General features: G+C 43.6%; 1 protein-coding gene and 1 pseudogene across 2 annotated transcripts; both read right to left on the bottom strand.

Annotated features, from left to right (window-relative positions):
• Positions 1–9,197: 9,197 nt before the first annotated feature.
• On the bottom strand, positions 9,198–10,237 carry LOC311351755 (zinc finger MYM-type protein 1-like; annotated as a pseudogene). Its single transcript has one exon. The product of its transcript is annotated as a zinc finger MYM-type protein 1-like (transcript).
• A 10,558-nt stretch (positions 10,238–20,795) lies between these two features.
• On the bottom strand, positions 20,796–23,219 carry LOC311351416 (hepcidin-like). The gene is made up of 3 exons (XM_084471554.1): positions 23,024–23,219; positions 21,407–21,508; positions 20,796–21,322 (listed from the first exon to the last, which is right to left on the bottom strand). Exons 1-3 carry the CDS (start codon positions 23,108–23,110, stop codon positions 21,224–21,226), a joined length of 288 nt encoding a protein of 95 aa, XP_084327680.1. The 5' UTR covers positions 23,111–23,219; the 3' UTR covers positions 20,796–21,223.
• Between the last annotated feature and the right edge of the window lie 3,951 nt (positions 23,220–27,170).

Below are 27,170 nucleotides of genomic sequence, written 5' to 3'. Positions count from 1 at the left end.
CTCTCTCTCTCTATACAAAAGAAGAACCCTCTCTCTCTCTATCTCTCCCACACCAGACTCTCACTCTCCCAAATGAAGCCCCCCCTCTCTCTCTCTCTCTCTCTCTACCAAACCAGACCCCCCCCTCTCTCTCTCTCTCTCTCTCCTCCTCCCCCCTCCCCAGCTGCCTGCTCAGCACTGTAAATACGCAGGAATCTCCTCTCTTGCTCAACAAGAACTCCTTTTACCATGCGTGTGGCAACATGTGATGCCAGCTCAGTATAATAAGTAGCAGTATTGGGAGTATCTGTTTATCAGCATTAGTAGTATTACTAATCAGTGTGGATCTTCTAGTCAAATAAACCCTGGCACCAGTGAGTCCGACAGAGTCCCTTAGATGACCTCCTTACCGGCCACTGACCCCCTGAGACTACCCCTACCCACCTCATCTCTAACATCGCTCTACCCCCCCCCCACAAACACACACACACACACACACAGACACAAACTACCCCCTCCCCTGCCTCCTCCTCTATCTAATATATTGCAGCGACATGCAGTTCAGAGGATCTACACATAATCTGCTGTTCAATCAACCGGAAAAACACCACCCTTCCCTCCACCCCGCACCCCTAACTCAAACACATCTACAGGGGTTGTGTGTATATCTGTGTTATTCGTTTCCAGGACACAGAAACGCATTGTAACGTTGACCAACAAACAGAACGTCCCTACATCTCAACGTTTGAGTCGCAGTGATGTTGGTTGGGCACTGGGGGCAGTGCTGCTCTCGGATTGCTTGGGGAGAGTGCCTGGAAATTCCAGAAAAATTTAAATCTTTCCCGTCACTCCTCCATGGAAGTTCCAGGGTTCGAATCCCAGACCCAACCCTCCTTCAAAATCATCTGAGCAACAAAAGTAATTGATTATGATAGTTTATTATTCTCACAGATTTAAAAGAAAAAGAAGTGAAACGTAGAGTAGAGTGTGTAGTAGGCAGTGTTTAGTATTGTATGTAGGGTGTGAGTGTGTAGAGTGGCCTGTGTATAGAACTCTGTGTGTGTGTGTGTCTGTGTGTGTGTGTATAGCGTGTAGTAGAGTGTGCAGTAGGGTGTGTGAGTGTAGCTGCGGGTTTGTAATAGCATGTTTGTGTGTGTAGAAGTAAACTTTTTAATTTTTTTAATTTTTTAAAAGACCACTGATGTGAATGTATATTTTTAAGCATTCATGTTGAGTTTGGCCTATAATAGTGTTGTGGGACCCAGAGCAAAGACATCTATCAATAGCAGTTGCTTAATGAATAATTAAAGCGAGAGGTAAACAGAGACAGAGCCGGTGTAGTCTGCTGTTTGGACGGCCGAGAGGAGCAAAGATCAGACACTTCAAACACATGGCAGGACAACCGGCGCCACACTGGCGTTCCCTCACTGATACCAGGGGGTCACCACCCAACATACACACACACACACACACACACACAATACACAAATGACTTGCTATTACACACAAACACTTTAGGAACAAATGACTATACATACACTTTAGGAACTAAGTAACTAAAATTAATATTGACCCCAATTCTTTTTATTATATTACAATTATTTGAATGTTAACCCATGCATTTTGAATGGGAGCGTTTCTCTGACTTTTTCGGTTTCCACAGAACGAAACGAGAGAGAGAGAGGCAGGGAGAGAGAGATAGGCTTCAAAATGGGTGTGCGCAGATAGTACAGTGCACTTATGTATGCGTCAAAACAACAAATGCATCAAAGGGTAAATGTAGTGTATTACGGATACTCTGATTTCCACGTTTTTTACAGCAGACCTCCTCAAAAACAATTCATGCTCATGTTCATGAAAATTAATCTATTGAATCGCGTCCCAGAACACGATTGTCTGACTTATTTTGTGCTACACAGAACGAAATTCAAACCCTAGCCTTTCAATTCGGACTACTGAAGAGGTGTGCAGCAGGCCTACAGTGCACCCTCTAGTTATGTATGCGTCAAAACAACAAATGCATCAAAGGGTAAATGTAGTGTATTAGCGCCAGTCTGCTGGCTAGTTATTGTCAAAATCACATTGCCGCATGCGCCGACGTCTGTTTGTCCCCTGTTATTCCTGCCTCTCTCTGTGCAGTCGCCCTGTGTGCTTTCTCTCCAGTAAAGTTATCCTCAACTATCTACACGCTCTCGGTTGTGAGTTATTCCTAACTACTGGCGTAGGGATTAGAGCTGTCCCAATCGATTATTTTTCAAACGATTAATCTAGCGATTATTTTTCCGATTAGTCAACTAATCTGTCAATTTATTTTAATTACAATTAATTAATTACAATTAATCTAACAATCAAAACATTTCTTGTTAACATATCAATATTTATTAAACATTTCTTAACATTGGCACTTTTTTGTGTAATTAAATTGTGCAAACTGCAAAATAATGCATTCTGATGTCAGATGCAGCATCTAACAAAATAAATAATAAGAAGTCCCCCAGGAGGAATATACCAAAAATGAAAACACTTGTCTACTCGTGTGTGTGTGTGTGTGTGCGTGTGTGTGTGAGAAGGTCATCTTCGTTGTTCTATGATTGTAGGCGTAGCCTTCTGGGCTTGTGCTTGCGCACGAGCATGCGCACGGGACAAGCGATAGGAGTATAAAAGACGTCTCTATTGAACAGAGAAAATAACTAGACAATAGTAGTTGCTGACTTATTTTCTTAACTATATACAGTCCTATTAGTTTCTCCCTCTCCTCTCTTAGTCACATCTTCATGGTAGCGTGCTGAAATTGTAGAGGTATACGTTTAAGCCAGCGGTCCATTTTTGCATTAGTCTACTGAAAGCTCATAGCGATGGAAATAATTGCCACGAACAGCACATGGGTCGTGTAGCCTACAACTTTTGACCGGGAGAGAACGAGAAGGAGCAAGCGCGAAGGGGTTCTGTGTGCCTGCGTGCGTGCGCGTGTGTGTAGTTCAAATCAAAATAAATCAAACACTTTGTTTTCAATGAATTCATTAACTTTTAATCCTTTTACATGTACTATGGAAACAGTAGTTGCTGACTTATTTTCTCAACTATATACAGTCCTATTAGCTTCTCCCTCTCCTCTCTTATAAGTCACATCTTCATGGTGTGAACGTGTACCGATTGCACAATCCCGCGCTGGAATTGTAGAGGTTTAGGTTTTGGGTCGTGTACAACTTTTGACAGGGAGAGAACGAGAAGGAGCAAGCGCGAAGGGGTTCTGTGTGCCTGCGTGCGCGCGCGCGTGCGTGCGTGCGTGTGTGTGTGTGTGTGTGTGTGTGTGTGTGTGTGTGTGTGTGTGTGTGTGTGTGTGTGTCAAAGATTGTACGAAGGACAGATGCGCCACTGACATCGGAAGATGGTTTGTCAAGTGAAGTCAATAGACCCCGCATTATGCTGGCCTGGGTTGCAGGATTTTAAAAAAATATGCGCAATACCCGCAATCCCGCGCTGAAATTTAAGCCCTGACGTAATGTTTACTCAGAGTAGGATCTTTGGTTTACTACTGCAACTGCTTGATAAATTAACATTCCAGGGTGGGGAAGGGGGGGAATCAACAGAACTTAAGGTATTTTGCTGCCATCCTGGGAGAGAGAACGGGGAGAGAAAAAAAAAAAAAAAAAACGGGGACGACACGTCGACGCAAATTATTCACGTTGACTAACGTCGACGAGTCGTCCCATCTCTAGTTATTATCAATATATATCATGTGTGCAGCGCCGTCGTATAGGGGGGAAAGGTTATGACAATTATAAGGGCCCACAGCCCGCTAGGGCCCACACACAGCCCCCAGTAGCCTCTATGACAAAATGATTATGCATACACTGAACTAATATATATTCATATGAATTAATCCGAATTAAAACACAAATCACAAATCATACAATATTCTAATTTTAATAATTTCAATAATCCCCTTGGCCCCTTCTTAAAAAATGGTTTGGTCCACACCGCGCAAAAAGGGCAGGGGCTCAAGCACCCCTAGGGCCCTATGTGTGCACGTGCCTGGTTCTTCCCATGGTTCTTCCTCATCGGAAGTGAGTGAGCGATGAGACTTACAGTGAACAAACAAGCCAATTTAAACTTTAATTGAGATTAGATGAGGCTTGTTGTTGTTTTTGATATTTGTTTTACAACAACGTATTCCATGTGCTCTTTGTTTCACTTGCACATTTAAGTTAAATGCTACATATTTACCTGTGTAGGCTACTATCTTGAGCCAGGACACTTGTAAAAAAAGGAAACAAATTGGGTGTATTACACCAGGCACCGTCAAGAGCACTGAAAAACAAGAACATTTAAGGTGGCAATGAATGGGGGAGAGGGGCCCACACCGATATTCTTTCAGGGGGCCCATAATTCCTAGCAACTGCCCTGCATGTGTGGCCTATGGGCATTGTGCAATACTTCTTGTAGGGGCAGTATCCCGTGTGTGTGTGTGTGTGTGTGTGTGTGTGTGTGTGTGTGTGTGTGTAACAAGTGTGTACGGCCTATTTGATGTGAAGTCTTTATTTTCTGTGCATGGAACAGTAGGCCTACCTATTTATTCAACATTATTTACTGTGACTTTTGTATTGTGGGATCTCATCTGCTGCTGCCTATATATGACCTTTGCTTGCCCTGATTGCCAGCCAGTATATTTATTGTGTCTAATAAATTTATATTTTTGATTCCATTTCTGTTCCTTCATTGGACATAACCTGCATAGATAGTTTGAAAGGGAGTGCTGTTTGGTTTTCTAGCTTAGTGGTACAAATTGTGAGCTTCAGCACCCCCCTGGGGGTTACATATGTATAAGGTTATAGGCTGAATTTGGTTAAAATTCAGCCTCTGCTGGCCTACAACTAGATCGTCTCGTTGCCTCTTTACACGCTTTACAAATTAATTATATCTCAATTATTATAACCATGTAGCCATTATTCTCTTGGCCTTATCATTACATCCGTCCTCGTTATATCAATATAAATTTTAGTTATATCGAGATGGTGTGTATCGGACCATTCACCATCCTCTGGGAAATTCTATGGATGAAATTCATATTGACGGTATGGCACTATATCCCTATTCTCGCCCACCAATAGACCATTTTCGTTGCTTCAAGGAGGTCTGGTGAAAATGAATCTTAAACCCTAGGCCGAAACATGCAGTTGAAAGGAGAGCCATAGAGAGACACTGATGCACTGCGGAGCCAAGTAACTGATGGGCTTAAGAGGGCGGGCCTCTCCGTATATAAGAAATAAAGAAGTGTGTATATATATATATATATATATATATATATATATATATATATACAATTTCTGAGAACCCATCCAAAATGCATGGGTTTACATTTCGTTCTGTGAAGTACGAATGAAGTCAGACATTCGTGCTCTGGGACACGATTCAATAGCTTAATCTTCGTGAGCATGAGCATAAAATGTTTATGAGGGGGTATGCTGTAAAAAACAGGGAAATCAGAGTATCCCTAATACACTACATTTACCCTTAGATGCATTTGTTTTGACGCATACATAAGTGCACTGTAGGCCTACTATCTGCGCACACCCATTTTGAAGCCTCTCCCCCCCCTCTCTCTCTCGTTTCGTTTAGTCCAGCACGAACATTTTTGAGAAACGCTCCCATTCAAACTGCATGGGTTTACATTTCGTTCTGTGGAGAATGAAAAATTTGTTTATACCCCAAATATTGGGGTCTGGGGTCTGCTGCGGAAATATTGACATATATAACTATAGGGTGCACTGTACTATCTGCGCACGCCCCCTTCTGAAGCCTCTCCCTCCCTCTATCTCGCTCTCGTGTGTGTGTGTGTGTGTGTGTGTGTGTGTGTGTGTGCGTGTTTGTGTGTCGTTTAGTCCAGCACGAAAATAGTCTGAGAAACACTCCCATTCGAAATGCATGGGTTTACATTTCGTTCCTTAGTATGAAAAAAGTGCGTGATAACGTTATTACATGACCAACAAGAGCGTAAAATAAATACAAGCCATAGTTATATTCTCTCTTCCAGTCAGATAACTGGATATTATGACTGCGTATCATTGGTCGTTTAACTTGTGTGTGTGTGTGTGTGTGTGTGTGTGTGTGTGAGACTGTGATATCTAGTAGGCCTGTATTAACAGTTTAATGTGCTGTTTCTTTGTCCAATAGATCAAACACTTAATGGGACTTCTGTAGAATGGGTTTCACTCCAATAAATCCTCTTAAACAGCTAATGAAAGAGCAGCTCTGTTCTCTGGGATTGTATCCTGATTATTTCTCCTCTTGATGAGAACCGTTTCATGTTAACATTGCCTATGGACAACTGTCCTTTTTTAATTCTAGGGGATTTTAATATACATATGGGAACTTCAGCCCACACTCTAGCTTTACTCAGCTCTTTTAACTTAACCCACATTCACAACCCTGCCACTCATAAAGCTGGTAATGAACTGGATCTCATCCTTGTGTGCAACTATATTGAAAACGCTCTAGTACGCTCCACTCCATTTTTCAGATTACTTCTTTGTTTCTTTTATTGTGAGGTTGTTGGAATGTCCTGCTATTCCTCCCCCCAGTGTCTTTCTACCGAAATCTCAAAAACCTCTCCTCTGTTTTCCACAATGGTATCATCTTCCCTTCCCTCCATTGACTCATTTATATCACTTCAGACATGTGTTGCCACACGTTTACATGACACTCAAAGTCGAATTGTTGGGTTAGTCCAACTATGATTGGATTATTAAGATGCATGTATACACCTTAGTCAAGCTAAAATCTAATCGAATTGGGTTTCTCATAGTCAATTAAGACCCCTAGATTATTCGACTGTTAGTCGCATTAAGAGTGCATGTACGGATTGGGATTGGATCATGCGTTCTGCGCATGGTCAAGATCTTTTCCGGGGGCCGTGAGCCGGAAGTAGATAGAGACGATAGTAGTGTTGTGAGAGTAGTTAGAAAGAGATTTATTTAAAAAGGTGGCACAGAAGATGGAGGAAGCCGGTGAATGTAGTTACCCCCTATAAGAATTGTGTCCCCGGCCGTGGGAGCACGCATGGCATGCATTCAGTAAAGGTGGAAGCACACAGACACTATGCTTCGATTTCACACAAGGCTGAATTATAAGTACATGTTTTTCTAAATGTGGGTCATCAACGGGGTTGTAAAGTAGTAACTTCGGGCACATCTGTCAAAATAAATGTTTTTTTCTCCCGATGTGTTTACGATCTTTATTCATTCATTGCGCCGCGGCCGAACTGACGGGGATATGCTCTGATATTTTGAATCTTAAAGACTGCGTCGGGTTCTCAGACTCTCTGGTACCTTCCACAACAATTAAAGACGCCTTGTGGGTGTTATCTCGGCCATGGGGGAGAAGGAATTGGGGGAATGCCGTATACAGACAGGCGGCGGAGGGGCTGCTCCGGTGGGAGAAAGATGTTTTCAGTAGACAGCTGTCAATTCACTTCGGGTCGGCGATTTATTTAAAAAGCTGGCACAGAAGATGGAGGAAGCCGGTGTCGTGCTAATGTAGTTACCCCCTATAAGGAGTGTATCATCATCAACATGCATTCAGTACACACTACACGTCGATTTCACCCAAGGCTGAATTAAAAGTACATGTTTTTCTAAATGTTGCTCATCAACGAGGTTGTAAAGTAGTAACTACGATCTTTATTCATTCATTGTGCCGCGGCCGAACTGACGGGGGTATTCTCTGATATTATAAATCTTACAGACTGCGTCGGGTTCTCCGACTCTCGGGTACTTCCACAACAAGTAAAGACGCCTAGTGGGGGTTATCTCGCCCATGGTGGAGAAGGAATTGGGGGAAATGAACTTTGGCTTTGACTCTCTGAAGTCCAGATTGAAACGCGACATGGAGGAGAAAGCAATGTTTTCAGTAGACAGCTGTCAGTTCACTCAGTCCGCATACGGACTGAGTGATATCAGCCAGTGGCTCTATTACCACTAGCTGAAATGCGCCACCTATCATACCGGGGTATGACATGCTTCGGCCAATGAATTGATTTACTCACCGCCATGTATAACCGGACAATAACAGTTGTCCAATTGCGGAGCATAGTCGAACTATGGCTTTAATCGGATTAAGCTGTGCATGTAAACGTACTGACTGACCCTATGCCCCACTCTCTCATCATGTCTAGATAGTGCTTGCCCTGACAATCCAGCTCCAAACCCTGTCATCCCTGGCTGATGGGGCACAATCATCTAAAGTCACATTGGCAAAAAGGGACTTCTATCAGACAAAAGTTGACAATGCCAGGGACAGCCGTCAACTTTTTTCTACTTTTAAGTCCCTTCTACACCAGCCACGGCTACCATCTTCCACATTATTGACTGCAGACAATTTTGCAAATTCTTTCACCAAAAAAATTGTCAATATCATATATTATATTCTCAATTCACTCAGAGGACAATAATAGAGAATTTAACAAACAAATATATTTATATATTTATTTATATTTATTTAAGTACAAACAAAGTCTTAATGGCAGGGACGGCGCCAGGATTTTTTCTCTCCCGGTGCTAATGGGGGGCTTGACCGATAGGTGGGGGTGCTAAGAAAATAATTGATTTTCAAGACTTCAGTTACTTTATAAAGAGGTTCTGTTTTTTTTCAATAAAAGCAGCTATGATACACAGCACGAGCATGTTCGATATAAAAGTAGTTTTAACTGAATTTGGCCAAAAAATATTCAACAAAATAACTAAGCCTAATACAAGCAACCACAAGGCAATGGCAAAAATGTTTCACATGCAAAGGTGAGAGATTCAGCACCGGACAGCGACCATGCACCTGCCAATAACCGGACAATACATCCAAAATGCGACAATTTATTCCATATGCATAATTAATGAAAACTATGCATTGGCAATATTGTCTCGGATCACAACATCATAAGGTCAAAAATGGAATTAATAATATACAAAGCCACAGCAAGAAGTGCAAACACCCTGTGCCTGTTAACTGGGCACACACTTAAAGAGCGTAAAAGGAACTGGCTCATCACAATCTTGGTGATTATAGTTCTACTGCAAAAAAAAATGCATGCCACGTCCTGCTCTGCATTCGTTACAGTGTAATGGATTAAATGTCACATCACATCAAATGTATTACTACCAGAGTAGTAATACATTTGAGTTGTTTTACAGGAGGACGATGCGTCTATTGTTGTGGTTAAGTGCAAATTAGTCTATAATCTTCTGGACATCCAGGGCCTTGGTTCTTTCTGTGTGTATGGACAGGCAGGCAAAGTTGCTGAGTCGAGGGTTTACCATTCTGTTTCTCAGGTAGGTTTTTACATGCCGCATGCAGGAAAAACTGCGCTCACATGAAGCGGAGGTTACAGGCAGTGTAACAGATATGCGCAAAAGTTTATAGATGTCCTCAAAGGAGTCTTTGTAACGTTTAAGCATGGACAGAAATTCCAGTGTGCTGCTGACTGTTTCACCTTGTTCTTTTTTTCTTTCCAAGAGCCGGCGCATTTGGTGCACCTCGGCCAGCAGGTTGTCCTTTTTGATCCCATAAAACTGCGCCATGGGCTCAAGGCTCTCCTTTTCAAGGAATGTGGCATTTTTGGGGTTGAGGGCTGACGTGCCCATGAGAACTGCACCTGGTTCTGTTGAAAACCATTGTGTCATTTCATTCACTAGTCGGTCAATGACAGGGTAGAATGAGGATGTTCTGAGTTCATCCGGAGAGGACATGGACGGATGTTCTGTTTGAATTGGAGCTTCAACTACATAGTCCTGCAGATGGTGAGGCTGTTGGGATTTTCTCTTCTCTTGTGGGAGCTGCGGTGGTTTTGCGACACCGACTTGGTCGCACAGGGCCTCTGCCTTGCTCCATATGGCTCTCCAAGAGTCCTCTGTGCACTTTTCTTTTAGGCGAGGTCGGTGGCAGTCTCCAGCAAAAGATCGGGGGACTGCAGAGTGTCAGACATGAACTTTGCTGTACGAAAAAGATCCTCAAACAGAATAAGGTGGAGGGTGAATTCAGCATCAATGAGTGAGAGTAAAGACTGTGCATCAGTGGATCTGCGTGGATTTGGTTGTGCCTTAATGTCATTTAAGGTTGCAATGATGGCGGGAAAGGTTTTTTGCACTGCCCACAGCGAGTAGTACTGGCAGGACCAGCGCGTATCAGACAGTTTCTTAAGTTCAATGGGCTGCTGAAAAGGCTCAAGTTCCCTTTGCTTCTTAACCCATTTACTGCTAAAAACGCCCATTAAAACCTATGCTATTCTAGGATAAATGTCCTCATCTCCTGAGGGTTTTCTGAAAAAATACTAAGAATTGTCAACGTCTACCAAAAACGTAATATCTGAGCCTCTGTAGCACATAGAAACATGAAATAAATGACATTTTAAAGGTAAGAGTCACAGGTTTTATTAAAACATGCACTCAATAGCAATAACATACAAACACATTTTTCTAAAAATCAATAAAATTAGATGGGGAAGAAAATAAATTATCTAAAATATAACAAATACAATTTAAAACATTATAAACATACAGACACACAGACCAAGGCACCTTGGTATGAGATAGAGGTGGGGAAAGTCCTGGAACTGGGAACTGGGAACAGAGGTGGAACTGGGAACAGTCTCAGTCTCTCCTCTTTTGCTGTTGAACAGCATAAAACACACACACACACACACACACACTCTAGCTGTGGTGAAGGACATGGTGCATGAAGCACTCGCGGTGCAGAGGAAGGTCACACTGCCTGCACCCCATCAGAGTTGACCCAGGACGCACGTCGGTGCCGCTGTGCTTCAGAGAACACTCCCTGCAGGTCTTCCTCTTTGTGTTTAGCTGGACCAGGTCATGGTCAGCAGAAGCTCCAGTTGGGCTGGTGGGGAGCACCTGGGGAGCACTTCTTTTCGTGACGGGGACGATCAGCTCCATGGTCAGATCCTCCAGCCAGTCTTTGTAGCCGCTCCTCTTGTATTTCCAGTCATATCCTCCAGCAGACCTGGCAGCCACAAAGGCATTGTAGCACCCCACCGTGAGGAAATAAAAAAACAGCCTCCTCCACCACTTTGTAGACCGATGTTGGATCTGGTAGTATCCCACCATCTGGTCCAGCAGGTCTACCCCCTTCATATGTTGCTGGTAGTCAGCAAGGCATGCTGGCACCCGAACCTCCATCTGGCGTTGACCATTCGCCTTCCTCCTCACTGCCCCAAAAGCTGTCGGGTCATGGAAGTTGGAGAGGACCATCACTGCCTTGGTGTCCTGCCATACGCAAAAGGTCAGGTTATCCTGCTGCGCCACCTTGAACTCGTGCCTGTTCATGCCAGCCTGCTTTGTTAGTTCCTTGCTCTTGGGGAGGCCCTTCCTATTGGCACGCACTGTCCCACAAGCTTGTACCCCCATGGTATTGAGGTCCACCATCAATTCTACACCTGTGTAAAAGTTATCCATATATATGGATAGGTTGGATCCAAAATAAGGTTTGGCCAGGTCTGTCACACCGCGGTGAGACAGGTCTTTCTCAGCCTTACCCTGAAGGGCCCCCGTGTACACCTGGAAATTGTTTACATAGCCTGTCTTGCTCTCCGCCATCACCCACAGCTTTACTCCGCACTTCACCGGCTTCATAGGGAGGTACTGCCGGAAGGCCAGGCGTCCCTTGAATTTGACCATGGACTCATCCACGGTCACAAAGCCATTGACCTCGTAGAGATCCTGGAATCTGACGAGGAGGAGGTCCATGAATCCCCGGAGCTTCCAGAGCTTGTCAGACTTGTCCACAGCAGGGTCCATGTTGTCTTGGAGATGGAGATATCTGAAAATGCACATAAGATGAATGAGTTTATGCCTAACATTGCCATCATTGTATTGTATTATGTTATGTATACAGTATGTATTTATCTATCTATTCCATATGTATTGTTATTTATTCATTATGGCATAATTGTATTACTATTTATCAGTGTTGGGCAAGCTACTTGGAAATTGTAGTGAGCTAAACTATCAGTTACTTTACTTTTACTTGATCAATAAAGGAGTTTTGCTATTACAGGTTACTTGTTTCAGGATAAAGTGAAGCTACCACCAAGCTACTGAGGATTGTAGTAAGTTACTATCTTCTCTACAAGTAGTGAAGCTACTGCCCAACACTGCTATTTATTATGATATTATTATCGCATTATTATATTAATAGTAACAGAAGGCTATTGCACCACTATCATTACTGGCCATGACGGAGACGTCAGTGCGCTAACGCTACCGTAAGACAGAACTCGGAAGAGAGCGCAAGAATACAAATCATTACCTCCAGATCATGTCAAAACGATCCCGTGCCATGGCCTTGGGGACGTGTGTCTGGTACAGCCACTTCGTCTGCCTCCAATAATCCCGGCGTGCTGGCAGTTTAAGGATACCAAACGTGAAGCAGAGCCCGACAAATCTTTTCATCTCGGTTTTGGAGACGGGGTTCCACTTTGAGTTTGATGGGGTCTGGCCGCGCGTCTGATCAGCATATACATTTGTTTGGGTCACTAACATGTCCCAAAGTTCATCACTGAATATCCTTGAAAATACGTCCAGGGGGGTTGCATCCACGGCAATCGGCTTCTTGGGTCCCGGTTTGCGAGTGAACTGCTTGGGATTTCGGGGCAGGTATCCATCCGTCTTCCAGTCCACCTGAAATCCGGCAAAGTCTTCGTCTTTCTCCTCTCCTTCTACAAACAAATCCCACTCTTGGGCTCGATCCAAAGGATCATTAGGTACAAACCCTTCTACCTCCACCTCCCTCTCAAACTCCTCACTCTCTCCCAACTCCAAATCGCTGCCCTCGCTGTCACAATAGTCATCGCTCGTAGCCATTTTTGCCGCTGTCAAAAGTTTTTTATTTTTTGCCGGTAAACAGACGCACGTGTATGTCTGATTGATTGACGTGATTGTCGACCAACCACACGACATTTGGGTGGTCACGTGGTTTTAAAAAAAACAACAAGACTCACCTCATGTGTATTTGAACCAATGACATGCATTATATGCTGCATGCGTCATGAAAATGATGATATATAAACAATGCTGCGCTACGCAGCAGCCGGCAGGAGATTCAAAGCTGCGCTACGCAGCAACCGGCGGGAAATGCAATGTTGCGCAGCGCAGCATCCGGTACATGGCCATGGACAAATGAGCCTAAGAAAAACTTGTACATGTCCTGTACAATAACAAAAAAAATCCCCCGCTGGCTTCACGTTTCTGACACAGTCCACCAAAACAAGATTGAGGCGGTGTGCATGGCAATGAATGTAGATTGCCTGAGGGACCTCTTCTCTGAATTTCTCTTGGACCCCGTTGTGAACACCGGACATTACTGCAGCGCTGTCATAACACTGAGCAATACAGGAATTGTGATCAATGTTACATTTACTGAGAGTGTCTTTGATCGTAGTAAAAAGTGACTGCATCTAAATCATCAGCTGGCGTGAAATGGAGAAATTCTTCCACAACAACACCACGACAGACACTTGTTCCGTTTTACTGAGGTCCTTACTCTCATCTACCATTAAAGCAAATATTTCAGCATTTTGTATTTCACCACTTATCTGATCCTAATCATATTTGCCATAATGCCCAGTATTTCATTCTGTATATCATGATGCGTGTACTTCGCATTTCTTGGATTATCTGATATTTTCTGTGCAACTGTTTTGTCAAATTTGCCTATAATCTGTAAGTTCAAGGAAGTTTCCCTGGTTGACAGCTGTGTCATTCTCTGTGTCTCCTCTCTGTGAAAGTCCCTGGTATGCAGTGAAACGCAATGCCTCCACAACTGCTCTCATATACTCTCTGTTCTCTCTGACTATTTTTCCATGTCCATCACTCAGAGCATTACATATTGTTGAGCCAGACTCTTTCTGAATAGTCCACTCATTCCTCGCTGCCATAGCATATTTATGCTCCACACTAGCACTGTGTGTCTTGAATGAACTTGTCGCCTTCTTCCAGTTCTGGTAGCCATCGTGGGTAAATGCTGCCTTCTCTCCATGGTTTCCTGGACGTTGAAAGTGGCGGCATGCAAAGCAGAAAACACAGTCCTTTGAAATAGAATATTCCAGCCATTTGTAATCCTCATACCATCCAACTTTCATGGCCGGATAACGCTGAAGAAGAGGCTGCCTTGGTTCATCAACAGGTGACTGGCTTAAATCAGAGGGAGCAGTGTCTGTGTTAGCAGTGCAGCTAACGGGGGCTGTAGAGCAGCTAGCAGCGATGAACTGCTCTGGTGCTCTTTCAGGTCCTGGCTCAGGAGTTCCTCTCTCAGATTCATTTTTCGAATCTCCCTCTTCTTCTTTGTCCCTCTGGGAGACTGGGTCTTGGTCTTCATTTTCTACCTGCACTCTTTTTTTCTTGATCACAAAATGATCCATTGCAACGGACTGTAAGCTAGCCTAAGGCGTGAAACTCCCCCCTGACCTCCTGTCCCCTCACACACACACACACACACACACACACACACACAGGTTATAGGCTACACCACGACACGCAAGCGGGGATTGGATTGGAACAGAATGGCTACGTGAACTTTTTAAATGTTTTTTAACTTAAAAAAAAAAATATATATATATATATATATATTTTTTTTTTTTAACTATAAAATAAAATGCTCGAGGGGGGCTTAACTGGGGCTACACAGATTTTTGACGGGGCTATAGCACCCCATAGCCCCGGTGTAGTGCCGTCCCTGCTTACTGGAGTCTTTCGCTCCTCTCAGTGTGGATGAAATTTGTCGACTTATTAAATGTAATTAAATGTCGACCAACGTCGACCGTGCCTTAGACGCCATCCCATCCTCTCTTTTTCAGGCTATCACAACCACAATTCTATTAACTGGGTCATCCCTATGTTCGCCGGGTCCTATGTTCCCCGCTTTGTATGTGACCGGGGGGCGAATGTGTTTTTCGTTGGTGGAATCTGGAAGAATCATGAATATTAGGGTTACGGTTAGGGTTAGGGTGAGGGTTACGGTTAGGGTTATGATTAGGGTTAGGTTTAGGGTTAGGAGTCAGCGTGTGAGTTTGCCTGACAGGCTGCCTGTCCAATCTTATTCCTTGAGGCTGAACTTTTTCCGGATTCCGCCTATGCAGGGTATCTGCAGGTTTCAACAAGTCAAATTTAAGACTTTTTAAGACCTTTTTAATACCACCTTGAATGAAATTTAAGACCTAAAGCACGAGATGGTGGGGGGGATCCCGCTGTATTACAACCCAAGCATAGCATGTGTGTCAGTCAATGAGACTCATTCAAGTTTTGAATGAACTTTTTGTCTGTTTATTGAACATAAAGTGATACTCAGTGCTCTCTGGTTCAAAAGCTGTAAGTACAAGTGCAGTTTAACGTAGGGCTGGGCGATATGGCTGAAAACTGTATCACGATATAAGTGTTTCATATCGGTCGATATCGATAATTTTTGAAAAAAGAAATTTTGGACCAGGACCAGGAGAAAAATATAAACGTAAACAGTTTTATTTTAAACTTAACCTTCCCCTTATTGTAGGCACACAGGGAAAGGGAATGTCAACACAACCATGGAAAACTCAAATAAATATAAACATAAGTCTGAATGAAAATGAACATCACAATGAAAACTTAACAATTATCAATTATAAAGTGCTCAAAAACATGTGCTACAAAAAAGTGTTCTAAAAAAATTTGCAGTGTTAAATGTAAACATAAGAGATGAGATCATGAGATCACTATTACATTCTTCAACCTGGAGTCCCTAGAACATGGAACATATGGATGTCATTGTTGTTGGGACATGGAAATACTTCCAGTGCTGTCATGAACCATCATCCATGTTGTAAAGATCGCTAGTTAACATGTTCGCTAACTAGCGATTAGCGCCTATTAGCGATTTTGTTGTTATGCTTGCTATCCATGGTATAACGAAAATGCCTACATTAAACAGAATAATGATAATGCCATCAAAGGAGGAAATGGGACATGGAGATATGTCCAGTACTGTCATGAACCAATGCTGGCCGCGGCGCCTGAGATCTGAGAAGAACTATCTTCATATATATTATTTACAATTTCCTCACTCGTTGCGGTACTCATCTTTCGTTTCTCACATCGCGCTGTTTCTGTTATGAAACACACGCGCGAGACGAGATGGCGCAGCCAAACCTGATACTGTTACATGATTGGCCATTGGCGTGTCGCTCCATACGTTGCTCTCCACAGGTATCAGAGGACGCGTGCCTTTGTTCACGCAACCAACCTTGCTTCACAACCTCTGGTTCAAAGCGGAGCTAGACTCTTTGCTCCGTTAACTTCCAACGAGGAAAAAAATTATCTAAACCTTCTATCGAACGCATTTTCTATTGATATTGATTACGTGTCTATCGACAAATTTAAGACCTTGAGTTACAGTATTTAAGACCAGCATATTACATTTTTAACGAATTTAAGACTTTTTAAGGCTTTAAATTTAGAAACATGAATTTAAGACTTTTTAAGGATGCGCGGACACCCTGGCCTATGAAAAACACAGTCGCGACCAGGGAACATAGGACCCGGGGAACATAGGTACGTTCCCTTATTAACTCATCACTCAGGACAGGTCAAGTGCCACTTTCATTGAAACAAGCTAGGGTCACCCCTCTGCTCAAGAATAACACACTCAAACCAACAGAAGTGAATAATTACAGACCAGTTTCACTTATTCCATTTCTCTCAAAGGTTCTTCAGAGAGTAGTATCTAAGCAATTGACTAATTTCCTATCTCAGAACAAGCTGTTAGATCCCAAGCAATCTGGCTTCAAACATGGTCACTCGACGGAAACTGCGGTCCTATCTGTGTCTGAATCTCTGAAATTGGCTAAAGCCTCAGCTCAGTCATCTGTGTTAATTTTATTGGATTTATCAGCAGCATTTGACACAGTGCATCATGGCACTCTTCTGTTAACCCTATCAGCATTAGGAATTTCCGGTCATGTCAACATCTTCTCATTTATACCACCTCGCTAGGCAGGATAATTCTCTCCCACGGGTTCTCATACTACTGTTATGCAGACGACACATAACTCTACCTGTCCTTTCCTCCAGAAGACTCTACAATATCTGCCAGGATTTCAGCGTGCATGCATGATATTTCTATCTGGATGAAAGATCGCCATCTGCAGCTTAATCTATCAAAAACCAAGTTGTTGGTTGTTGTGTTTTCTGTGGAGTTATGTCATTTGTGTAGTTTTGTTATTTCTTATTTACATGTTTCAATCAAATGTTTACGTTAAACTCAGCGGCCCAATAGTGTAGTCCCTCTCTAAAGGCTGCCCCACACTACACGATTTTTTTATCTTATGCGATTTTTGAGTCGGAGTACACCACACACTTAACGAGAATTGCAGCCGATTTTTGCTCTCCGATCCGACATAAGATTAGAACACAAGACGGAACACCCCACACTACAGGATAATCTTATCCGATTCTCGGCCGTGTAGGCTACATCATCCAGCACGAGACAAGAGATCGAGAGACAAGAGATGGTAGATCTAGAGCAGCGGTTCCCAAACTTTTTTTCCTGCGCACCCCCTTTACGTCCCAACCGGGTTGGCGCATCCCCGATCCCCACTTCAAAAAGAAGGAAAAAAAACACAACAAAGCTTTGTTTTATCGCCATATAAAGACTCATGTTTAATCATGCGCAAATAACCAGAACACGCATGACAATAACAACATCAACAAATATACAACAAATAGGACAGCCAAGGGACACGACTGACGTTGTGTGCAAGATCTGCTCATGTGTGATACGCGCAATAGACGGGCAGACGACCGATCTACATGACCACTTTATGCGCCTCGCAGAAGTTAATAGAAATGATGATGAACAAAATATCACAGAGCATAGAGCAGGATTGTGAACGTTTACAATGTATCATGTCAATTTACAATCTGCAAAATGTGTCTGTGTTAGGATATTGATGCTGCGCGCCTCCTATTTGCAACGGAATTTGTTTAAGATATAAAAACATTTAATTTAACACACACGCACTAAAACAGATATTTTCGTTTTTAAATAAATATTTGGAAACGAAAATTTAAAAGTGAGAATTGAATGCGCTTTGGCATTATGGAGCACCTTCGGGTCAGCGTGTGTGTGTGTTTTGCGTGTGTGTTTGTGTGTGCGTGCGTCGCTATTATGTTGACTACACACTCAACATGCCGAAAATATCTAACATGTTGGATAACCCCGATTTTGAGATCGGGAGGTCTTAAGTTTATGAGATTCTATCTTAGAACACTACGGCAGACAGGATAATCTTGGCCGATTTTCGTCCCGATTCGGCTGCCATGGGAACGCCACCCCGATTCTCGTAAGGGGCAAATCGGCCCCGATATCGGGACATTTATCTTGTAGTGTGGGGTCAGCTTAAGAGAGGGGCGTGCTGTGGGTCCATGTGACCGGTGTTTACCCTGTGAAAAGGAAGCGCAAGATTAGTTTGATTTTGTACTTAGTTTCAACCCGGTATGCAGCCACTTGCTAAGCTCTCTTAATTTCTTGTTTTCTTGTCTGCTATCACTATGCTGTATAGTTGCACTGTGTTTACGTCCGCTCCCTTGTGTTGCAAGAGAACGTGATAACGCTATGCTCCGGTAGATCCAAGCAGTTTAGACTGATAACCAAAGTTAAAAGTTAACGAAATGGTGAATGGTGAATGGGGACATTAAGCTAACATTTGGACTTATAACGTTGCTGTTCCATCCGTGTCTGTCCATGCTTGTTTCTTTAGCTTTATTGTTTTGATTAAGTGAATCGCCGGTATTTGACACTGTTTTGCCGCGGGGCATTATGGGAGCTGTAGTTTACTATTGTGGTGAAAGACTAAATGCACCTTTGCATAGGCCTTTGGTAGGACTTGAATATGGTGCATAATGTTTAACGTATGAAACGTGTACATGAAAGATTCTGAAGTATTATTATTATTATTATTATTATTTATTTGTATTTTGATTAATGCATATTATGTTTATTATGCTATTATTAATTGATTCATATTTTGATGATATTTGTCATGAGATATGGGTTGATATGTTATTTATTATTGTTGCTTATTGTCATTGGGCTATTGTGGTGAGTGAGCTGTGATGTTTGTGTTATGCACATGAGAAGTGAAACATTGCATTCCTTACCTTTCAGGTTTATTACCTGACTGACTGACTTACTGACTGCTTCCATTTTGAAGATAATTAAACAAATGAAAGTGGAATTACTGAGTAGTATCCTTTGTACACCGGGTTGCCCTTTCCGTGGGGAGAAAACGGAACATTGGTCTTCCCTGCAAAACCAAGTATTTTCCACCAGATCAATATCCATTCAGACTCACTCACTCTGTCACCAACCAATACTGCCGGAACTTGGGTGTAATAGACAATAGACTTACCTTCATAGAAAATATTGCTGCAGTCACCAAGTCATGTTGATTTACACTTCACAATATCAGGAAGATCAGACCTTACCTTACCCAATACTCAGCACAACTCCTCATACAAGCTATGGTCCTGTCTAAACTAGACTATTGCAACTCCACATTAGTTGGTCTTATGGAAGAAAATTTACCTTACATTATTATGTTAACATATACTTTTTATCGGGCCTATATGCTATATAAATATAACAATGGTGGAGAAAAGCTTAAAGAAGACATGTCACCACTCCTCTCTAACAGTGGCCTAGAGTGGTGCCAGAAAGTCTGGTGATTGGCTTGATTGTGGCGACTCACTGACATAGAGGTCAAGAATCAGGGTGAACTGAGGTTAGCCTAGGGGCAAAAGAACAGCTGGACACTCCACTTGATGCCATAAACTGTTGCTGACCCACTCCCAAAAAACTCTGACATGTATGTGCAGGAGATCCATAGGTAACAACATTCTTGATGGACAGAAAGGGATATATAAGGAGCGGCCCGTGACCAGCTCTGGAGTTCTTTGTCAAACCAACTAGGCTTTGCTCTTACTTGTTCGCGAGTAAAAATAAAGTCTTTTGTCATTCTTGCTCCGGTCTCCTCGAACTCTCTTATTTAAGTTATAGTGTTAAATGTGGTTTATCTACCACAGTCTCCCCGCATGTTCTGTCAAACCACTTTAGATGATCCAGAACGCAGCAGCCCGTCTCATCTTTTCACAACCAAAGAGGGCACATGTAACTCCTCTGCTAGCATCATTGCACTGGCTCCCTATTGCAGCCAGAATCAAATTCAAATCACTTACTCTGGCCTATCGGGTTCTCGCACCATCCTACCTTAGTGAGTTAATCCAGCCCTATACCCCTGCTAGATCCACTGCGTTCCTCTGAGGAGCGACTCCTATGTCGGGCTGATGTCACCACTAGGTCCCAATCAAGACTCTTCGCATTTCTTTTACCTCAATGGTGGAACGAGATGCCAAGCGGCATTTGCTCTGCCACTAGCTTCTACTCTTTCAAAAAACATTTGAAGACGCATCTCTTCACCCAGTTCCCAGTAATTTTATGTAATTTTTACTGCTTGTTGCTAATACTGCCTGTTGTCAAATATGATGTATGTCGCCTTGGACAAAGGCGTCTGCCAAATTAATTTAAAGTAAAGTTAAGTTAATAAAGTTGAATACATCTCCACTCCTGCAGGGGGAGCTGATTTACCAAGCTAATCTTATTTTTTCATGTTTATGTGTGTTACACTATCATATTTTTGATCCTGTATCTATTTTGTATTCATAAATGCTGGCAGTGTGGGATTAAATATTTAAATAACCTCTGAACAATTCAAGATCAGCAACACATTTTATTTTGATCTTGATTTATTTAACACTGAATATTGAACATTTACATACTACATACCACAACAAAGCATTACACATTAGTGGAGATGGAAAACACCACAGTGTCTGCTGCCACTCTTAAGATCCCAGGTCGAAAACCACAAATTTACTTTTTAATCATTTAGTAGGAGCATTAATCCACAGAATTCAGATACATGTCATTAAGGAGCAGCTAAGGGTTAGGCCACAGGTAGACTGAGGACATTTGGAGGTTCAACCCAGAACATTTCAGCTTGGAGTCGAACATCCTAGCCCAGAGACTATCCTGCACCCACATCATTACCCAGCACTGTGCTCTGCCACCCTCAGTACAGTGATTCGCCTTTAGGGGGCAGCAGACTCCCAGGTGAGCTCTGGCTTGTAGTTGCCCTTTAATGAGGAACTACTACTTAAAAGTCACAGCACACGCCGCAGCCCTGCATATTGGGACAGCAGCCGCAGCACCAGCGACACCTAGCGAGCCTCTTCTGCCTCGAACGGCCAGCATTCTGCAGAAAAATACAACACACGCTGTTTAATCTCTCTCATTCATTCATACACACACACAGACACACACACACACACACACCCACCATCCAGTATCCTGCCAGCAGGTCCTGATTTTCAGCTGCTGGAGTGTTGATGCTTTCCTCCACCTCTTCCACCCTTTTCACCTCCTTCACCTCCTCCACCTGCTAATAAATTATGAATTGTGCATGTTTAGGAATCAATTATTCACTGACCAATTAACAATCAGACCATCTGAACGTACAAACAAACTAAATCATCGGACCAAATAAATATTCAGACTGAATAGATGATCAGACCAGCTCAACATTCAGCCCAACTCAACCATCAAAGACCAACTAAACATTGAGACCAACTGAACCATCACAGAACAACTAAACATTTATACCAATTAAACCATCTCAGACCAACTGAACCATCATAGACCATCTGAACCATTAAGCCCCGGAATCTGGCTCTCAACGAAGGCGGTCGCACATTCTGTCTCTCTCCTCCCCCTGACCCTCCGGCTTTGCTCTTGTCTTGTCTCGTCTCCTCCTTACTTGAGAGACTCTCTCCGCACTGCTCTCCAAACTTATATCATCATGGAATTGATCAAATGGTCTCTCAACGCTATTGACACCGTCTTTTCGACGAAACACCCGGGTTCGGGGGAACCTGATTGTCCTGCCGGAACGTTCGCAGCTGGCTACACGAGGGATGCCTGGGAGAGGTGGCAGCTCGTGTGCCTGGCGGCTTTTTCCGTGGAGGATGTGGAAGACATCTACATAATTGGAATCGTATTCACGGGTCTTTTGCTGATTGGAATAGGCATGGCCTGGATTCATCGGGAAATTAAAGGTCAGCTGTTCATTGCCCCACAGGGCTGCCCGTCATGATTGATTCGGTGGGCAGAGCTGTCGGTACTCTGAATATGACTATGAAAAGCAATACGGATAACATCGTGATCATCATGGAGAAGCTCACGGCTTTGCAAAGGCAAAGGGATCGTTCTGGAGACCGGAATAGACTTGGAGTGTAGTCGCGCAAATTGTAATGCGGCTACTCGCCCTAAAACCAAACAACCCAAATGTTATCTCTTTCGGCCCCCCAACCAGCACCGGCCTCGGCCAAGGCCACTGCTGGAGCAACATCTCCCGGATGAGCACTACAGTGAGACGCTCTCTTTGTGCTTTCCCTCCCCCCACCCCACCGACACCTGCTGATTTGACTCTGTCTGGGACATGATCAAGGCTGTCTCCATGGCAACTTGCTGTGTTATCGCGATGACATCCTGCGTCTGAGACACCATGGTTGTGACACCAGGCGTAGCGACTCTCCAGGCCTACACATACACAAACTCTTACACGGATACAGATACGCAATAACCCCCCTTTATCCCCATCCCACGCCTTCGCCGCTTTGGTTTTCCCCCAGTATGACAAGACATGCCTGTGTCCAGAGCCTTGATGGCTGGGACCGATGGCTGCTTACCTGCACTGGTGTTAGTTGAGTGAGTTAAAATAGGGTCCCTTTAAGACCAACTAAATGATCCCAGATTAACAAAATATTAAGACCAAATCAATGATCAAAGACAAACTAAAGGATGCCAGATTAACAAAATGAGAAGACCAACTGAAAGTTCACAGACCGACCAAACATACTCAGACCCAACTAGATGATCCCAGATGATCGGAACTCACCCCGCCCAGCGGCACGGTGGCGCTCTCCAGCATGCTGACGAAGGCAAGTACGAGTGTCACTGCAACTGCAATGCTGAATGCCTTCATGGTTCCTCTCTGTGGTTAGGGCTATACACTAAGTCCTGTAGATCCGCAGCTCTGGGCTCTGCTCATGGGCTGCCAGGGTCTTTGGGGCTGATAGATGCTGAGGAATGGAGAGGAGCCTGGTTTTATGCGCGCTGTCTGATGTTGCCTAATCACTCTGTGATTAGGCAACATCAAACAGTGCGCATAAAACCAGGCCGTTGACACGGCACCCAGAACACACCAGAACCCCAGGAGTCACCACAGGCTCACCTAATCACTGTGATTAGGCAACATCAAAACATTAAAGGGGGTCAGGGCTTACTGGCAGTGGTTACCCAACATGTGATTAGGCAACATCAAAACACTAAAGGGGGTCAGGGCTTACTGGCAGTGTTTATTCCTGGAAATTCCAGAAAAATGAAAATCTTTCCCGTCACTCCTCCGTGGAAGTTCCAGGGTTCGATTCCCAGACCCAACCCTCCTTCAAAATCATCTGAGCAACAAAAGTAATTGATTATGATAGTTTATTATCCTCACAGATTTAAAAGGAAAAAGAAGTGAAACGTTTGTGTAGAGTGTGTGTAGTAGGCAGTGTTTAGTATTGTATATAGGGTGTGAGTGTGTAGAGTGGCCTGTGTATAGAACTATGTCTGTATATAGTGTGTAGTAGAGTGTGCAGTAGGGTGTGTGAGTGGAGCTGCGGGTTTGTAATAGCATGTTTGTGTGTGTAGTAGTAACCCTAGTAAACAATTTTTTTTTTTTTAAAGACCACTGATGTGAATGTATATTTTTAAGCATTCATGTTGAGTTTGGCCTATAATAGTGTTGTGGGACCCAGAGCAAAGACATCTATCAATAGCAGTTGCCTAATGAATAATTAAAGCGAGAGGTAAACAGAGACAAAGCCGGTGTAGTCTGCTACTTGGACGGCCGAGAGGAGCAAAGAAACTTCAAACACATGGCAGGACAACCGGCTCTAGTGGTGGATTTCATGATTCGTTTTAATGAATCAGTTTGCGTCGGTCAGTTTTCCAAGAAGAGTCGTTCATTCGTTCGTTGTTCGTTCGTTCGCATTTCCGGTAGCAGTGAATTATGATTCTCAGTCACTGAGTCGATCAGACTCGGCTCCTCCCTCGTTCTCGTTCAAACGAATCGCGAATGCACGTTCTCAGCCGAGTCGGTCAGACTCAGCTCCTCCCTCGTTCTCATTCTCAAACGAATCACGATCGTGCAATGGTGCAAACGGTCAACAATCAACACAACATTAACATTAAGTTCCTTTTAGCTGAGGAGTGCTTCATGTTCGGCATCGGGATGTTGTTGCCTGGCTGACTCTCGTGACTTCTCAGTCCTCGAGTCTTCACCGCTAAACACAATCAGTGAGCAAACGGCGACTCGCAAGTCAGCGCGACTCAGCGACTAGTGGGTGGAGCTGGGAGTCGAGTCTCGGCGAACGAGCGAGACGAATGACGACGAACGAGAGTGGCGAATCAGGTCGGTTTGTTCGTTTTAAAGAGTTGTTCGTTCAAACTGATTCGTTCGCGAACGAGCCACCACTAGTGTTATTAAAGTTGTGATAAGAAGTTGGCTGGGACCATGAGGGGCTGAGAGGATGGCTCGGAGGGTTGTTGAATCGGCAATGCTGTGGTGTTTCTAGGCCCAGGAGGCTAGAAAGGGTGTCCACACGTGGTGGTGTTTCTAGGTCCCAGGGGATTGAGCCAACCTGCATGAATCACAGCGCTTATTGTGACGGTGGCCTTGCTATGTGTTAACGCATGTTTTGCTGCTCTTTTCTTTTTAATGGCGATTATGGTCGACCACATGGTGAAAGCATTGTTTAAACATTGGGGGATGGGAGGCATGGTCGCAAACCCTGTTTTTCACACATAGAGGAGCTTCAAAGGATAGACTACTATCTGGTTAACAAAGGAAACAAAGAGAACACGCAAACACCCCCCCTTTCTCTCACCCACCCCTCTCTCTCTCTCTCACCCCCCCTCCCACACCCCCCCTCCTCTTTCACTCACTCACACACACACACACACACAGTCACTGTCTCACACACACACACTGTCTCACCCGTACACAGACTCACACATACACAGTCTCACACACAGTCACTGTCTCACACACAGACTCACACGCACACACACACAGTCACTATCTCACACACACACACACACTGTCTCACACACAGTCACTGTCTCTCACACACACACACACACAGACACACACACAGTCTCACAGTCACTGTCTCACACACACTGCCTATCACACACACACTGTCTCACACCCAGTCACTGTCTCACACACTACACTATCTCACACACACACAGTCACTGTCTCACTCACACACACACACACACAGACAAGCACGCACAGGCACACACAGACACAGTCACTGTCTCACACACAGTCACAGTCACACAGTCCTTGTTAACCCCCCCAATAAAAAATAAAAAAATGTATATATATATATCAATTTACTATTTTGTGGGAGGTTTAACGCCTAGATTCCACCGGGGACGTAAGTGCCGCGGTCACCGCTGCTGATCGCTGCCACTCTAATCAAAGAAACCATCCCCACCGGGCGCGCCGCGGCGCGTCTCAGCAGCGTCCCAGGAGCGGCGCACGCGCCGCAGCGCTATCTTTAGGCAGCACTTCTATTTTGACGCGAGCCGTTGCTGAACCGCGTCAATTTCCACAGAGCAGATCGAGCCGGGCAGGAAGTGAAATAATAAAATAAAAATATATAAAATCCATAGAGCATCCGGTCAATTTTCAAAATAAAACACAATACTCAGCTCATGTAGCCTATCACAACTTCACATCAACATTACGTCATGACCGGTGGCACCAGGTCAGCAGTCAATCAATCAAAGGGTCTCAGAGGGTCGGCAACATGGACGACGAGAGACTTATAATCGAAGTGGAGCAACATAAAATAATATATGAAATCAGTCATCCTTTTTATAAGGACAATGCGAGAAAGGACAAAGCCTGGCATTTAATTGCAGTCGTTTTGGGAGTGGATGGTGAGTACAAAGTACTACTTAAGAAAAATGTGATTTTAAATTAACTGTACAGAATATACCTTTGAGTAGCTGTAAAATATTTAATTATTTATTAATATAGCACATTACATATTTTTTTATGTCCTGATCAGTGCACAGAACTTTTTTAATGACTTTAAATAGTAGTTTTCTTTAGAAGTACTTGACTGAATAACTTTTAAACCTTTGTACTTTCTGGAAAAAAGAAAAAAATTTCACACAGCTTGTAACATTTCAGCCATAATATTCTCCCATAGCCACAATACTGAGTAAACATAACATAAGCCTTAAGACTGCTGCACAACCAGGCATCATACATCATCATACTTAGATGAAAGGGGGCGGGCTTTTAAAGCCACAGAACACGCCCACCTCTACCTTCTTATTTAACTCGGACTCCGCCATTTTAGGTCAGAATCTCTCGGCGGCGTATCCTGAATGCTAAGCTTTGAGACGCTCCACGCGTGTTATTTACGATCCCTCTCCTTTTGTTTCATAGACGATAGATAATAGACCAATAACCTTAACCAAATAAAGTGAGTTAAAAGCGATCCTGTCTCGGCGGCTTTTCCTGGACCAAAATCCACAACAATTTAGTGACCCTGACGTGATTTATCCAAGGAAAGGCGGACCTGGACTGACCGAGCCGATCGAACACGAGGATCTGATTATTCCTGCCACGGGCTCATAAAATAAGGTAAGCAGAGCCTATTGTCGCAAAGACTAAATCTGTATAGGTTAGTTATAGGAACTTTAGGTGGCAGAGGTAATCAGTATTCGTTTTCGTGAAAGCTCCGTTATTCCGGTCCATAGTCATTACAGTTAAGCCGAAGTAAAGATGAACGATCGCTGATAACTCCGATTGGGAATTAATTATAAACAATGATTTAGTCGCCATTATAAGACTAAACCGAGGAAACAAAGGGCCAGAATTGTATATATGTTTGTCTAAATGTGATACCCGACGGGGTTTTAGAGGTGATCTGTTATAAAGGATTTGTTAAGTTTTCGACGTGTCCGCGTTTTGA

The sequence above is a fragment of the Micromesistius poutassou genome (assembly GCF_964030765.1).
Source record: "Micromesistius poutassou genome assembly, chromosome: 8".
NCBI classification, from domain to species: domain Eukaryota; kingdom Metazoa; phylum Chordata; class Actinopteri; order Gadiformes; family Gadidae; genus Micromesistius; species Micromesistius poutassou.
Note: the sequence above shows the minus strand (reverse complement) of the source record. Positions and strands in the feature narration are given on the sequence as shown.